Genomic DNA, 13905 nt, shown 5'->3' on the forward strand with positions numbered 1-13905 from the left:
TTATTTAACTCTCAGTTCATGAGGGCTAAGTGCTTTGTTGCTTTTGTGGTCATGGAAGGGTTTAATGCTGAGATATATACACACAGGAAGAGTGTGTGTGTGAGAGAGAGAGCGCCTTTGGTCTAGATGGAATCTGCTTTTTTGTAGGATGGCGAGTAATGCAAATTACAGTGGAACTGAGACCGTACCTTTTTATAGACTGGTAGTAGTACCCCTTTATGAGAAGGAGCACAATCGGTTTCGTAACACATTTTTGAAAATAAGAAACGAGCCCTAGGGTTTATTTGAAGACAAAAAGGATATGCACTACATTTGTTGATAATCGAATGATCTTTAAAATATCTAACATTAAGACAATTGGTTAATGCTTCGAGCTATTTCCAATCATGATCGATCTCTTCTGTGAACACGACTACAGCAACAAGTTCTTGCATATATTTTGAAGAGAGAACAAAAAGACACCAGATCTGTCGTAGGCATTCTAACTATCTAGCCAAATCAATCCTTTCATGGCAATTCGAAAAGTCTTCGTATTCCCTTTCAAGAAAACTGAAATAGTTCGTATATGGAGGAAGAAATTTTTGAATGAAAACTATGTAGTCTTGCCAAGGCTTTTTCCTCCCTTCAACCACGAAGCAACCGTTTCCCTAGTTTGAATGACCACAAATAAATACCCCGTGAAGAGACTTGTTTATCCCCCAATTCTCAGTGCCTCATGCCTCCAAGTCGATTTGTATGCATGCACATCCTACATTGTTGATCGCCCATTGTATTCCAAGAGGGACCGAAAACTCCACCCAAAGCTGATGGATCTTTGGCAATTTCCAGAGCGTTCGCAGGTACAGCGTACTTGATTCCCCCCCCTGTCTCGCCTGAGGCCAACTGGAGGTCATTAATCAAATGACCAATTCTCTTGTTTCTTAAAGCTGTTCCGAACGAACTTCCCGCTTCAGTCGTTCATTTTTCATTATTTTCCTACATTATGTAAGGTAGAGTAATAAAGGGTCTGGCCTTCCACGAAATGACAAGAAGGGCCAAAATGATAGGTTTCGGCTTGGAAACCCTTCTTACCCTTAGGCTACTTTAATGAACGCCATGCATGATTTCCTTCACATAGTTGTCTGAGGGTGTGCTTTACTTGGACCTCCGCGTTTTCTTTAAATGACGAGAGGTTTCTGAGTTTTGGAACTTTCCAATAGACGCCTCTGCCAGATGATGCTCAGCTGAGTGGAGATCCAAGATCGAGTAGAAAGTAGTTGAATAAATGTCGCTCGAGAAGGGCAATTGATTTACCAACGACTGATGATGAATTGGCAGGTCTTTGACGATTGCTTCTCGTGGTAGGTACGAGTAGGTAGGCTTCTGGAAATCGGGGGGAAATAGGAAAAAAGACCCTCCCCGAGTTTAATTTGAAGAGAAAATTGATTGCATTCCTTCAATGAGGGAGATCTGTTTTTGATGGCACTTAATTACGAGTTCTGATTGACGTTGACAGACAAGAAGCGCTTTTCTTCGTTTTCCAATGTTGCGTCTATGATTCATTTCAGATTGGATGAAAGCAATACGGCCTCCAACAGTCCCTCGTCAAGCATGGATAACCGGAAGGTAAGTGACCAATGAGTTGTTGAATTTTTTCACATACTCTGGGCAGGGTTGAAGAAAAAATCCTTGGTAGTTGAGGAAAGTTGCTCAATTATAAATGTGCGACATTTGGCTTGGGGGTATGGATAGTCGTCCCATCTGTTTGAAACACCATTCTTGTGGAAGCGTATGGTTTTTTTCCTCTTCATTCGTTCTTGAGTGCCCTTTGCTAAAGATGAATCAATTACTCATCAAGGCTAGGAGGTTCTCGTCATCTTCCTTAATGCTCGCTTTACAACTTTCAATTGAACCACTTTCATTTCACTCTCATTTCAAAGGAAACGCCAAAGAGAAGGAGAGCAGAAGGCTTGCCAACCAGACATCTCGGCTTTAAACACCCTTCTAATCATGATCATCATCGTCATGAATTGTTTGATTTCGTTTCAGGGTCGCCGGAACTCGCATAAAGCTTCGACCCCGTCATCCTCGCTCTTGATCAAGAGATCCGAGGACGCTCCAGTGACCCTTAAAGGATGGCTTTACAAGCAAGGGAGTGATGGGTTGATGCTCTGGAAAAAGAGATGGTTCGTCTTGTCCGAATATTGCCTCTTCTATTATCGAAGTAAGTATGGGCTTCTTGAACAGTTCTTCCCTTCATGTGCCGGGTAAAATAACTTATTTTGAGGATAGGTTGCTTCCCTGTGAGACGCCTCTGGAGCGTGTTGGAGACAACTTAATTGTTCCAAGGACAGAATATTAAAAGGCCAGTACATTCAAGGCAATTACATCCTTTTTTATGTTACTTTGTTGTGAACAAATCATTTGTTTGGAGACTTGAATGAATGGGAGAAGGCTTTTTCTTCCATCAATAGAAAGACGGTAATTCTTGCAAACATTTCTGAAGACAAATACAAAGAATGATTTCCTGTACTTGAGCTGAATCTCAGTGGCACAATGGTAAAAAAAAGTCCCCCGCCCTTTGTGACACATGACTTATTGAGATGTTAGTCAAACCCGCCCTTTTCTTAAAAGTCGCATTGTTCAGACTCCAAGACCTCTAAGCATCTGACATCCAAAGCAGCACATGAGCCAATATGATCGCCATACTCTCATTCCCCAAATCAAGAGCCTCTTTAAGTGACACCAACGCGACCAATTGGCCAATATTGTATTACCGTGCATTTTTTTCCAACTTTCTCATTCCCCATCTGAGAAGTCCGTAGTTGGCCTCATCAAAAATATCTTAAGCAGAAAGACTACATTGTACAACGGACAAGTACCACCACACGCACAGCAACTACCAGTCCAACAACTTCTTCTTCTTCTTCCACCACCGCCCACCACTGATAATGGCCTGAAGCTGGGTGGTTGGTGGTTGACTTGTCGAAGGCGACGTCCCTTTGATTGCTTTGGTTGCTCTCTCGTCCTCTCAGCAGAGTCCGTACTCATACACACATTCCATTGATGTCAAGGCAAAATGTTGATGGCATTTTTGAAAATTGAATCATGTATCAATTTGCGCTAGAGCCATTCGTCTTGGTCCCGCCTCAAACGATCAGAAATGAACGTGATGCCCCTTCAGCTGGTTTGTGTATTCATGGTCTGTTCATGTATCCCCAAAAGTAAACTTTTGCTTACTTGTTAATACGGTTAGACGCAACTTGCATTGGCAAAGTTGTTCATATTTTTAAGGGCGAAATCTTGAACTCAAAGCATGGTTCCTGGTCTCCTATAAAGCTTGGGTAATGATCTTACGGTGTTCAAATAATCATTTTGTCGGTACGGAAATCAATCATTTGATAAAAAAAACGATGATTTCCTTCACCGAACGGTGTCCATGTTGCAAGTGTTTGAATGGAAGTAAAAATCAAGCTTCCGCAGGATGTGACAAGGTCATTGGGCAAAACAATTGTTCTCATGCGAAGGACCTACACGGTAACTAATGATGAGTCCCTCTCTGGCATCTTCTCGCTCAAGATCTGAGCCAAATGATATCTTTGTGCCACTTGACCCTGAGACTTTCAAGTTGAAATGATATACCAATTACGGAGCAAGTTGCACTTTGCACAAGTGTTTATGGAGGTTTCTTGGGCACTGTCCGAAAGAACGAGTTTTCTTTGCTTTGGCTGACGTTAAAATTGAGGTAAGAAGGAAAAGGTTTATAACGGGGGTTTGAGATATTAATGTATTCGGTTGTTCATGGTTTTTACATTGCATTCTGCAATCGTTACACCAATGATTGACTCCACGTAATGTGAAATTTTCTATCGCGTAGAACAATGGATGGGCAATCGTTAATCAATCTCTGATCAGAGGTTCTTGAATAACCATAAGTGGTTTTTGGGGGGTACTAGGGCCTGGCTAATAAAGCCATGCCCATACCCCTACAGGCATTCATTTATAATTTCCGATGATTAAATATCATGTTAGGTATTAGATTAGTCTTTTAGCTTCTAAAAGTTTCCTTCGAGAAAGATTAGTGAGGAGATTCGAACCAGGTCGTCTCCCATGCTAGGAAAGTGCACCACTGCGCAAGTGCTTTGTTCCTTAATGAACGATTTTAAACCCATTTAATGGGTATCCAAAAGCCTAAATTTTATTTCCCTGATTTATTATCCAACTAACAAATATCATTAGTTCATATTACGCATGGAAAAAGCCCATTTCGCTCATGACACCTTACTTTAGAAAAATAAGGACCAAAACACAGTGTATTTCAAGTAAAATGGGTGAATAAGCAAGCTCTAACTCTCGCATCTCTTCCTGTATTTTAGGCCCAGAAGAGGACAAAGTATCGGGTTCCATTCTCCTGCCCTCTTACAAGATCAGTCCAGTGGCTAAAGAGGATGCGGTTTTCCGGCGGTTCTGCTTTAAGGCCGAGCATCAGAACATGAGGACCTACTACTTCGCCACAGACACGAAAGAGGCCATGATTCAGTGGATGAACGCCCTGAGCCTGGCCTCGATTATGCAAACACCGTCCACACGGTGAGTTCAAGAAAAACCTAGAGAGAGAGAAAGAGAGTAGCCCTTACATAGGGTGCGACTAATTACTTCAAGACAGATTACATTGCTAATAGGATTGTCTTGTCGTGCCAAAATCTGTTGGGATTTGGGAACATTAATTACTGGCTGTAGGGAAGGATCGGGTTTCAGTGTAAATTATATGACGTTCTGAAGTGCAGAGACTGGATTTGAAAGTAATGTTACCGACAGTTTGGTTCTGATAAGGAAAAAAGTCAACTATGATTGAGAAAAATAACTTAAAATTCGCAATTCCCAGTAAGAGTAATTTTCACTATTGATCAAGTTCATGAACTTGTATCTCATCATCTCGCCCATGAAATTTCAGGCTCTAAATGTGCTCTTTAATTTCTTGCAGATCCTCTGCGGCGAATGTGACGACCACGCCAACATCCCCGACTGCCAGCACCATGAATGGCAATCATTTAGCTCAGTCGAGATCCTCAGTGGCCGTGATGAACAACATGCGTACCCCAGTGACCCATCATCAATATCCGACGCAGGTGCACCAAATGTACTCACCCAATGGCAATGCCTACCAGTACCACGGAGAACCATCACCCAGTTCACCGACATCCCCAGAGGGCTTGGAAAATGGTCGTCAGCCATTGTATGCCAATGCTCCACCTAAACCTCGGCGTTTGACCAATACTCGAGAAGACTCCCCGGACCGATTCGAAGATGAGGAGCTCTCTCCAACTTACCACCAACAAATGTATTCGCGACAAAATCCGGGGAAGGTCCCTCTTCGATCCCACACACCCGGAGAGCGGATGATGTACCCACAAGCGCAACATTACCCTTATCAACAAGCCACTCTTGTGCAAAATCTACAGCAACAACAGAGACACACTCAAACACCGGGCGAGCCTATTTACAACGGCAATAATGTCAACAACGAAGTGGCTAATCATAACCGGCAAGGTGGACCCACGATACGACATCGACTTCCCCAAGAAAGGCGGACTCCGGAGGCCTATGGGCGATCGCATTTCAATATGATGAACCAAAACACGTCTCAGAACTATGAAGATGTTTTCCGAAACCGGAATACTCCCGGTTATCCTCCTCCCCAAGGGCGAAATTATCCACCCCCACCCGTTCCTCAACAACAGGCTCAACTGCCACCTTTGCCCCAACAACCCCAACTTTTCCAAGGTTACCAATACCAGCACCAAGTACCTCATCAACCATATCACCCTCAACAACCTCAACCTGTTACTCCCCAATACCAACCGCACGAACTGCCGCAACAACGTCAACCCCGGGAGGTCCAACGTCAACCAGGTCAGCCCCAGCAAAAGGTGCCTCGACCTCATAGTGCGGATTTCTTGGAGTTGGATCGCAATGTCGTGGCTGTACCGACCCAATCCTCTGGAGGCAACAACCTCAATACTACTCAGTATCAATCGCAAACACAAACCCCTCACCACTACCTTGGGAACCACGTGAGGAGAAAACAAAATCCTCAACCCCCTCGCCCTAAGTCGAGTGTAGACCCACGGATGTTTGATTCCAGTTGGAGTACCGAGCATTACGCAGAGCAAATGCGAAATCATGCCTCCACATATGCCACAGGTACCCCTCAACAGACTCCGCGATCCCAATCGCGGGCTTCAATACATTCCAAATCCCATCTGATGCCCGACAACCACCTTCAATCACAACCAAGAACCTCTCAAACCCGGTTGTACCCACCACAAACCTCCCACACTAGCGACTCACAAGTGGATAGTAGCGAGGAAGTGTCCCGGTATTTCCCCACACCCTCCCCAAGAAAACCGGTCCAGGGAACCACTACATACCAGAACCTGCCCGATAACTCCGCCATTGTCACGAGGCAGTACCCTCAATATCAAGCCCGATTGGAGACAGTGACCCCGAATCGGTTGTCCGAACAATACCATGGGAGCAACGGATCCGATTATGGAACTGGTGAATTCCGAAGATCCGCAAGTGCCAGACTTCACCGAAACAAGAAAAACTACCCAGAAATGCTCAATAACTCCGATCTAGGCCCCGAAGACAACAAAAAGAAGGAGCAGGTGAGACGAGTGGTTTCCTCTGGAATGAAAGATTCGGTAACATGAAATCTTACTTGGAGTCCTCTCTATAAATCAAGAAGTTATTATCCTTTGTTTTGGTTGCAAATGAAAAATCCTCAAGATTACTTTTAAATTACTTGAGAAGATGACAATGCATGAGAACAAGGCGAACACATTCAAAAGACATTGATTTTAACTTTTTCAGAGAGAAGAGTCCATGAAGAGGTTACTGGAATGGAAACAGCGAATGCTCCAGAGCCCTTTGACGCGGAAGTCCTCTCGGAACGCATCGCGAACCCAGACTCCAACCAACTCAAATTCTCCAGTCCCGTCCTTAGGACACGATTCTCAATTTAGACAGAAGGTCCTGGATGAGTTGGAAAAACAATCAGGAAAGTCGTCCACTCCGGGGAATTCGTCGTCAAACACCACAAGTGAGAGACGACTGAGTCGTAAAGGAAGTGGCGCTTCCAGATCGTCACGGAGTCGATCCTCGCCTCGGATTGCCAATCGACCTAACACCTCTTCGTCCGATGAAGGTAAGACAAATTGCACCAATCCACTGATATTAACAAAGTTGCATACATTTCTAAAAAAAAATATATCATGATATATTAACGCTTCTTAAGTCACACTGTCGATTTTACATCTACCTACCCTCCTACCTCTCATTCCTTCCCTGATCCTTCCCAGCATCTATTAGTATAGAAAACTATCTCTTCTTTGGCACACAGTCTTCTTTGGATCCTCTGTCACTTTGGAAAAAAAATATCTGATTGCACCATGAACAACACACTCTTTCGCACCCTCCAGATAAGCAACAATCTTTGGAATCGTCCCGACAATCCAGGAAGAAATCTAGACCTCAAAGTGAAAAACGTTCCCGGAATCCGAGTCGAGAAAGTCGGCGGTCTTCGTGCCATGTAGGTTCTTCCACGGATCAACCAGAATATATCAATATTAGCTGTCTGGAACCAGCTTTAAGCCCCAAGCGAGGTCAGGACCTTCAAGTTAGGGAAACAGTTGTCAAAGCTGAGTGGAGAAAGCGGGCCATTGGACCCGATGATTGGTACTCGGACGATTTCAACTATGACAATGCCAAGAATTCATTCTCAGAAGATCCATTATTAAGCGGCCAATACAGCCACCTGTTAGACTTGAAATACCACAATCAAACTGCTGGCGCGTTTGTACAAGAAGCGAGCAATATGGTCCAAGACAATGTGCCCATGAGGTCTAAACCAAGGCGAACATTAAAAGATCAAGGCCGATCAGTAACCTGGCATGCAGACAAGTTTAAAGACTTTCAAATTATGGGCAAACAGAATAAAGAAGAAGTTCTTTTGACCATCGAGGCTGATTCTAATCTAACCGGCAGTCTCCAGCGTCCCAACAAAGGTTTGGAACATGCTGACAAGATTCATTGGTCACCAGTTCAAGCTTTTGAAGAGATCAAACGCATGAATGAAGCTCCTCCTACCAATCTTGTTAAGGATCGTCTTCAAAAATTTCAATCTGAGGAGCGCCTTCAGAAGATTTCTTCTAGTGAAAGGAAGATTTCCAGTAAATCATCCGTTTCTGGGTCAGCTTTCAGCTTAGAGGACATAAATGCCGCATTAGAAGATGACAATGTTTTTGAAAGCACTCAAAAGACGTCACAACAAGGGACCGAGCAAACGTCCCTGGTCGATTCTCGAGAAATCAAAGCGGTTGAGTTAAGCGAGACTAAGGCTCTAATTGAGAGGCAGAGAAAGCGTCGAGAAAAGTTCTTTGAAACCGTACTGAGTGATTCTAAGGACGATATCACCACAGATGATGACTTGGATGAGGTCACAAAACCTGGAAAACCAAGGGAAAGAAAGCGATCAGTCAGAGAGTTACTCTCTGATTTTGAGAAGAAGAGTAAAGAGATTCATGACCAAGAGATCCAAGAAGGGGAGAATGACGACCTCTCTGGATCACGTCGACGAGTCTTCAGCGACACCGAAACCATGATGTTTGAAACGTCTAGCGATGATGTGATGTCAGAGGATGCCAATAAACCGGTTGATAAACATCGCCAACCTGATCCTTTCACACCGGAAGTTCCTCCAAGGACTCCCAAGGGGCCTAAACCTCGAGCCTGGCGACAAGAAAACCAATATTTACCCATGAGCCCTCCTTCAGCCACATTTGAACAAATGCAACCTGAGGGCCAATACTTGCCAATGACTCCTTCGAAGGCCAAAATATCGACCGCCACCCAGAGCCGATCCTCCATTACGTCCAGCTCTGCTAGTCGGGGATCAACTCAAAGCATTCTTACCCCAACGGAGATGTTAATACAAGCCCACAATCGAACGCCATCACAATCCTTGGTGATTGATCATCTTCAAAAGGAGTTTAGCGCCAACATTGCCTTTCAAGAAGGAACCTACGTGCCAATGTTGGATGATCACGAGTCCATGAAAGTGCCTAGTAGAGACCAATTGCCCAAACGTCCCATCTTAGCACCACCACATTTTCAAGAGCCCAAGTTTGCCTCTAAACCCAAGGAGAGTCCAAGGTATATCGAAATTGATGATCCAGATGAGGAGGACCAAAACCACGTGATACCTATAACAGAGATGTCGCACTATGAATACCTGTATAAAGCAAGGTCTGCCACCCCCTTGCATTACGAAGCGGTCTACCAAGAGATCTCTGATGACGAATCCCCGAAAGAAGTGAGGACCACTAAAGCCTTGCCACAAACACCAATCAAACCTGAAGCTAAAGCACCCCAAGCCAAGCTTCCAGACATAATAGGAAATACACCAACCCATCGGGGTCACTCGTCCTCCGATGCTGACGATGAGGGTGGTGTGGCTCATTTATCCCATTCTAGAGCCAAGTCCAATGCTAGCATTTCGGACTCGTTCAAACCGGCGTCATTTTTCCTCAATCCACCTAAGCGCTCTCTATCCCAAGATATACGGACCGATCATTCTCATCCAGAGAGACGAACATCCTCAGGCAGTCTCTCTGCTCGCGAATTGCCAATGACACCAATTGAGCGACGGAAGTCTGCTGAAGATCTTCATCGAACCTTGGAAGGTAGCATGAGGAGTTCTATTTCCTCCTTGGATAGTGCTGGCAAACGGAAAACAATCTTAGAGAATATTGAAGAAGAACGCCGAGGATCCACTCGAGGTGGTCGAAGGGAGGCTGTGACTGTTCTTCCACCCCAACCAGAGGTGGGCTATCAAAATGAAGAAGGAGATCAGTTGGAGCATTCATCACTTCCTCCTCTGGCTCAAATTTCGCTTCATCAAGGTGATCAAAAGCCTCGGTCAGGATCAGTTGTGACCGATCCCAATAGTTCCTTAAGTCCGAGATCCCCCAAGGTGCCATATTACGTGTCTGACTTGAATGAGAGTCAAGCTACAATTGATCGCGCTAAAGCCATCGACGAGCTTCATTTAAGCATGGAGCTTTTGGATGCTCAGACTAATGAACATTTAGCTCATAAGTCGAATGACGATATGCTCCATCGCATCCGAAGGTCTGCTGCACCCACACCCGTTAATGAGCACGGTTACCCTGGAGGACCTGTGGCCAGGTCTCAATCATTAGAAGGTTTGCTGGGTGATAGCCCTGGAACCCCAAGGGACTCTGTTCAAGTTCAAATGCAAGTTGCTCCTCCACCGTCGTCAGCCAATCTACCTCCAAGAGGACGCGAAGCCCCTCCACCTCCGCCCAACGTACCTCCCTTGGACCTAAGGTCACCTCCCACACAAGCCCAAGCTTGGACCAAGGAAGTCTCCAATGACTCCGTGGAAGAGGATGATGATCCTGTTTGGCGGGAAAGTCTAAGACGTGCGAGTGCCAAACATAGAGCACGCTCTGCAGACCCAAGAAATCAAAATGTTGTCCACCCCGTCAGACAGGGTCAGCACGACCCTTCCTTCTATTGGGATGAACGTGATCAACGCTTCTATAAAATCAAAGATCAACGAGTCCCGCCGCCGCATCCTCAGTCTGTCGACCCGTCTTTTTTAGACCAAAGCCTCCCCGTTCCTATCGATTCTAGAGCCCAAGGATCGGGGAGGCATTTGCCTTCGGAACCTTTGAACTCTATGGCGTCAATTGACAATCCAGATAGTGGAATCTATGAAAATGCCGACTTCTTTCCCGACTCTTCTGCCTCGTTTCCATCTTTTACCTCGGCCCCACACGAGGTTTTCTTGACCAATGAGAGTCAAACCAAAACAACACGTGAGTATTGTCACTCCCCACACCTATTATCTATCACCTCACCCTAACTACCGTGCACCAGTTCCATTTACCATTCGACAGTGTGACTTGGCTTTGTTTTTGTACCATTAGTATTTACATACATCCACAATGTAAAAACAAAGTAAATTGTAAAGGGAGTATCAGGGGACTGAATTTTTTGTTTAAAGGCTGGACCGACCATTCATTCTCATTGTTGTTATTGCGTGCTCTTACGTCAGAGGCAGAGTAGGTCAATACAGTACTGCAGCTTAAGTCAAGAATGTAATGCATCAGAGGAAGAAAAAAGCGGTATGTATATGCGTTATCGAACCATATGGGTACGCTCTGAGGAAAACAGGCCTTTTTGTAACAGATTCGTGATAATTTTATCCTTCGATAATAATATATTTCAACCGAATAAGGCATTTCTGTTAGAACTTCTTGCATACAACAGCCTTAAAAATAATTTTAAAACATTTCTAGACGTCTTCAATGTTCCATTTCCTCACGTGAGGAAGTGTCATAAGCCAAGGTTAAGGCTAGATTTCAAATTTAGTCCCTTCCTTTGAGTATCTCTGACCGAAAGGCGCAAAGGGAACGAATGTCTTTCAGAGGTTGGAACAGTCTATATGTTCCCTCAAATCTATGAGAGAGAAGGGAACGAGAGCGAACGAAAGGCCTTGTTTAGTTGTTCTCTCCTCTGGTTCAAGGGCGAGGTTAGACGGCGTGCCATTCAAAGGAGAAAAAAGAACTCGAGCCAGCTGTGGCTGGAGGCTTTGAGGCCGACTAGTCCTCTTTGAAGAACAAGGAAATAAACCCAGGGGAACAGTTTGGAAACGCTCTTCAGAGGGATCGAGACTCCGTTTCACGTGCTCTCCAGTCTTCGTTGTGAGTGCGAGGGGGCGACGTCAAAATTTAGTGGGGAAGATCCTCCGAGCCAGAACAGCTGATTCGTTGTGGATCACTAGAAAACTTGTTCAAGGTCAAGCGACTGAACGTATCTCATGGCATACTTTGAATTAAGGTTGTGATTTTCCATCTGTGATGATGCAGTCCAGACGACAACTCAAGCCCAGGTCAACCCCTCGGTCGGCGGATCCCTCACCTCAGAGGACAGCCCATCGAATAGAATCATTCCATCGTATGAGCAATGAGCGTGATGGAGTCCCTGGCAAATACTACCAATCTCGTCATTTTCATGCCCCTGAGCACGCTCTGGAGACCCAGCAGTATTTCCATGATAATCCAGAAGCTTTCAATCCCCATATTCAGAAAAACGTGATGTACGTGTGCCATGGCCATTGCTCAGGTCCTGAGTGCGAGTTCTCGCAATCCATTCGCCATTGGCAGTCCATGGTCATGTTGGGGGACCAATGCTTTCAATCTGAGGTTGTGGAGAAGACTCCATTGTCGTTGCTGAAGCTGGACAGGAAACGCGAGTCTTTGAAAGAGATGAAGGAGGTCTTAGCAGAGAAACTGGAACACAAAAAGCTACAAAAAGCTAAGAGGCAGATCCAACAGAGTAAGGTCAAGTCATGTAGTCTAAGTCGAGAACCATCGCGGGCTCCAAGTCGGGAGAGCTACCACGGCCAAGAAGGAAGGCGTAGCTCCCAGAGCGTCCGACACGAACAGGGTACGAGTACATTATTCATTCCAATTGCATACTTGGAGTCAAAGCCACCACCCCAAGAAAATGAGAGATGCCTTCGAGCTCATGATTATGATCTTTCCAGAGTATGTTGAGGCCAATACCAACAACAATGCTCCTCTGCGAGTCCGTCAACAAACTGGTCCTCCTCCTGGAAGAAGACGCACTTCAAGTGCCAGTCGAAAGGATTCAGATACTCTAAAACAGGTAACAGAAATGCTCAGCATTGAACTGAACAGATAACTGTTTGTGTCCCACAAACAGCCAATAGTATTGAAAATGCAATCACGTAATTGGGTCTCCTCGTTAAGCTAATAATGCAAGTGAAGATTAGCAAGAGATAAAAGGGGATTGGAACATGGTGTGCAGAATGTGGGATCAGAAGCCCTTCTTTGTGTTTTCAGAAGGTTCGTGGTAATTTATTGGACATCACCGCTCAAGATCTCCTGGGCAAAAGCCACGAGGAGCTCGTTCTTATGCTAATCCATCTTCGTCGGCAAGGCGCTGCTCTGAAAGAGGCCATCGACTCCACGAAGGCCGAAATGCAAAGTGTGGCACACCATCCCAATGACACGGATGAAAACCAGAAACTCCTTCAAGATCTCAATTGCCATATCCGAGAACTCGAGGATCAACACGCTCGGGCTCATCCCGTCATCACTCTAGTGGACAACATGGTCAAATTAGGGTCTTTGTATCGGGGTCCGGCCGACGCACCGCTATCGCACCGAATCCGGAATCTACCAACATCTTCGTCTTCATCCAGTGGGGTGTCATCCGGATACGATTCCAAATCACAACGGAAAACGCCTTTTGATGAGGATAAAGTCAAGATGGCCGAGCAAGAAAAGGCCGTTGTTCAGGTAAGCAATTGCTAACATCACATATCTCCTTGATGTGGTCCAACTTGATCGTGAATGATTTATATGCGCTCTTTTCACTCGGATGATGCAGCAAAAGCTCTTGGAGCTCTATCAAATCGATCTCGGTTTGTCGGAAGAGAGGAAGTTCTTGAGACGCTTGTTTCAGGAAAAGGTTAGCTTGCATGTGTTCCATGTACTTCATTATTTATACACAATGTATAGTGTCCACAATGGAAAATTGCACCGTCTCATGTTTAAAGGTTTGACGCGATTTGACTCAATGACTATGATTAGAGATTGTATTTTGGAGAACATATCCATACCAAAGAGACCTTGGAATTATTTAAAGGCAGTCAATACTGACAGAGGCATTAGTATGCCACGCTTGCATGTCAATCTTTCGTTGAATTCTAATTCCATTTGTCAAATAGAAGCGAGATTTTGATTATAGTTATTCCTGCTCTTTCTCTTTCGTTTCTTTCTACGTTTTGATTCCATTCGATATATT

The 13905-nt window shown here is 44.9% G+C and overlaps 1 protein-coding gene across 7 annotated transcripts in view; it reads left to right on the top strand.

Moving 5' to 3' along the window:
• Positions 1 to 13905, top strand: part of LOC131878582 (uncharacterized) — a 50237-nt gene that overhangs the window by 33115 nt on the left and 3217 nt on the right. For 5 of the 7 annotated variants that reach the window (XR_009373046.1, XM_059224610.1, XM_059224607.1 and 2 more), the window contains 9 exons: positions 1548 to 1605; positions 2029 to 2203; positions 4356 to 4569; positions 4964 to 6650; positions 6856 to 7189; positions 7464 to 10886; positions 12620 to 12741; positions 12939 to 13397; positions 13489 to 13569. Coding sequence is in view for 6 of the 7 variants with exons in the window: in XM_059224610.1 (XP_059080593.1) it covers positions 1548 to 1605; positions 2029 to 2203; positions 4356 to 4569; positions 4964 to 6650; positions 6856 to 7189; positions 7464 to 10886; positions 12620 to 12741; positions 12939 to 13397; positions 13489 to 13569 (6553 nt within the window). In the remaining variant the exon portion in view is untranslated. The remainder of the gene's footprint in view (positions 1 to 1547; positions 1606 to 2028; positions 2204 to 4355; positions 4570 to 4963; positions 6651 to 6855; positions 7190 to 7463; positions 10887 to 12619; positions 12742 to 12938; positions 13398 to 13488; positions 13570 to 13905) is intronic. The other 2 variants (XM_059224608.1, XM_059224613.1) reach the window with 2 other exon arrangements.

Source organism: Tigriopus californicus, chromosome 3 (assembly GCF_007210705.1).
Source record: "Tigriopus californicus strain San Diego chromosome 3, Tcal_SD_v2.1, whole genome shotgun sequence".
NCBI classification, from domain to species: Eukaryota; Metazoa; Arthropoda; class Copepoda; order Harpacticoida; family Harpacticidae; genus Tigriopus; species Tigriopus californicus.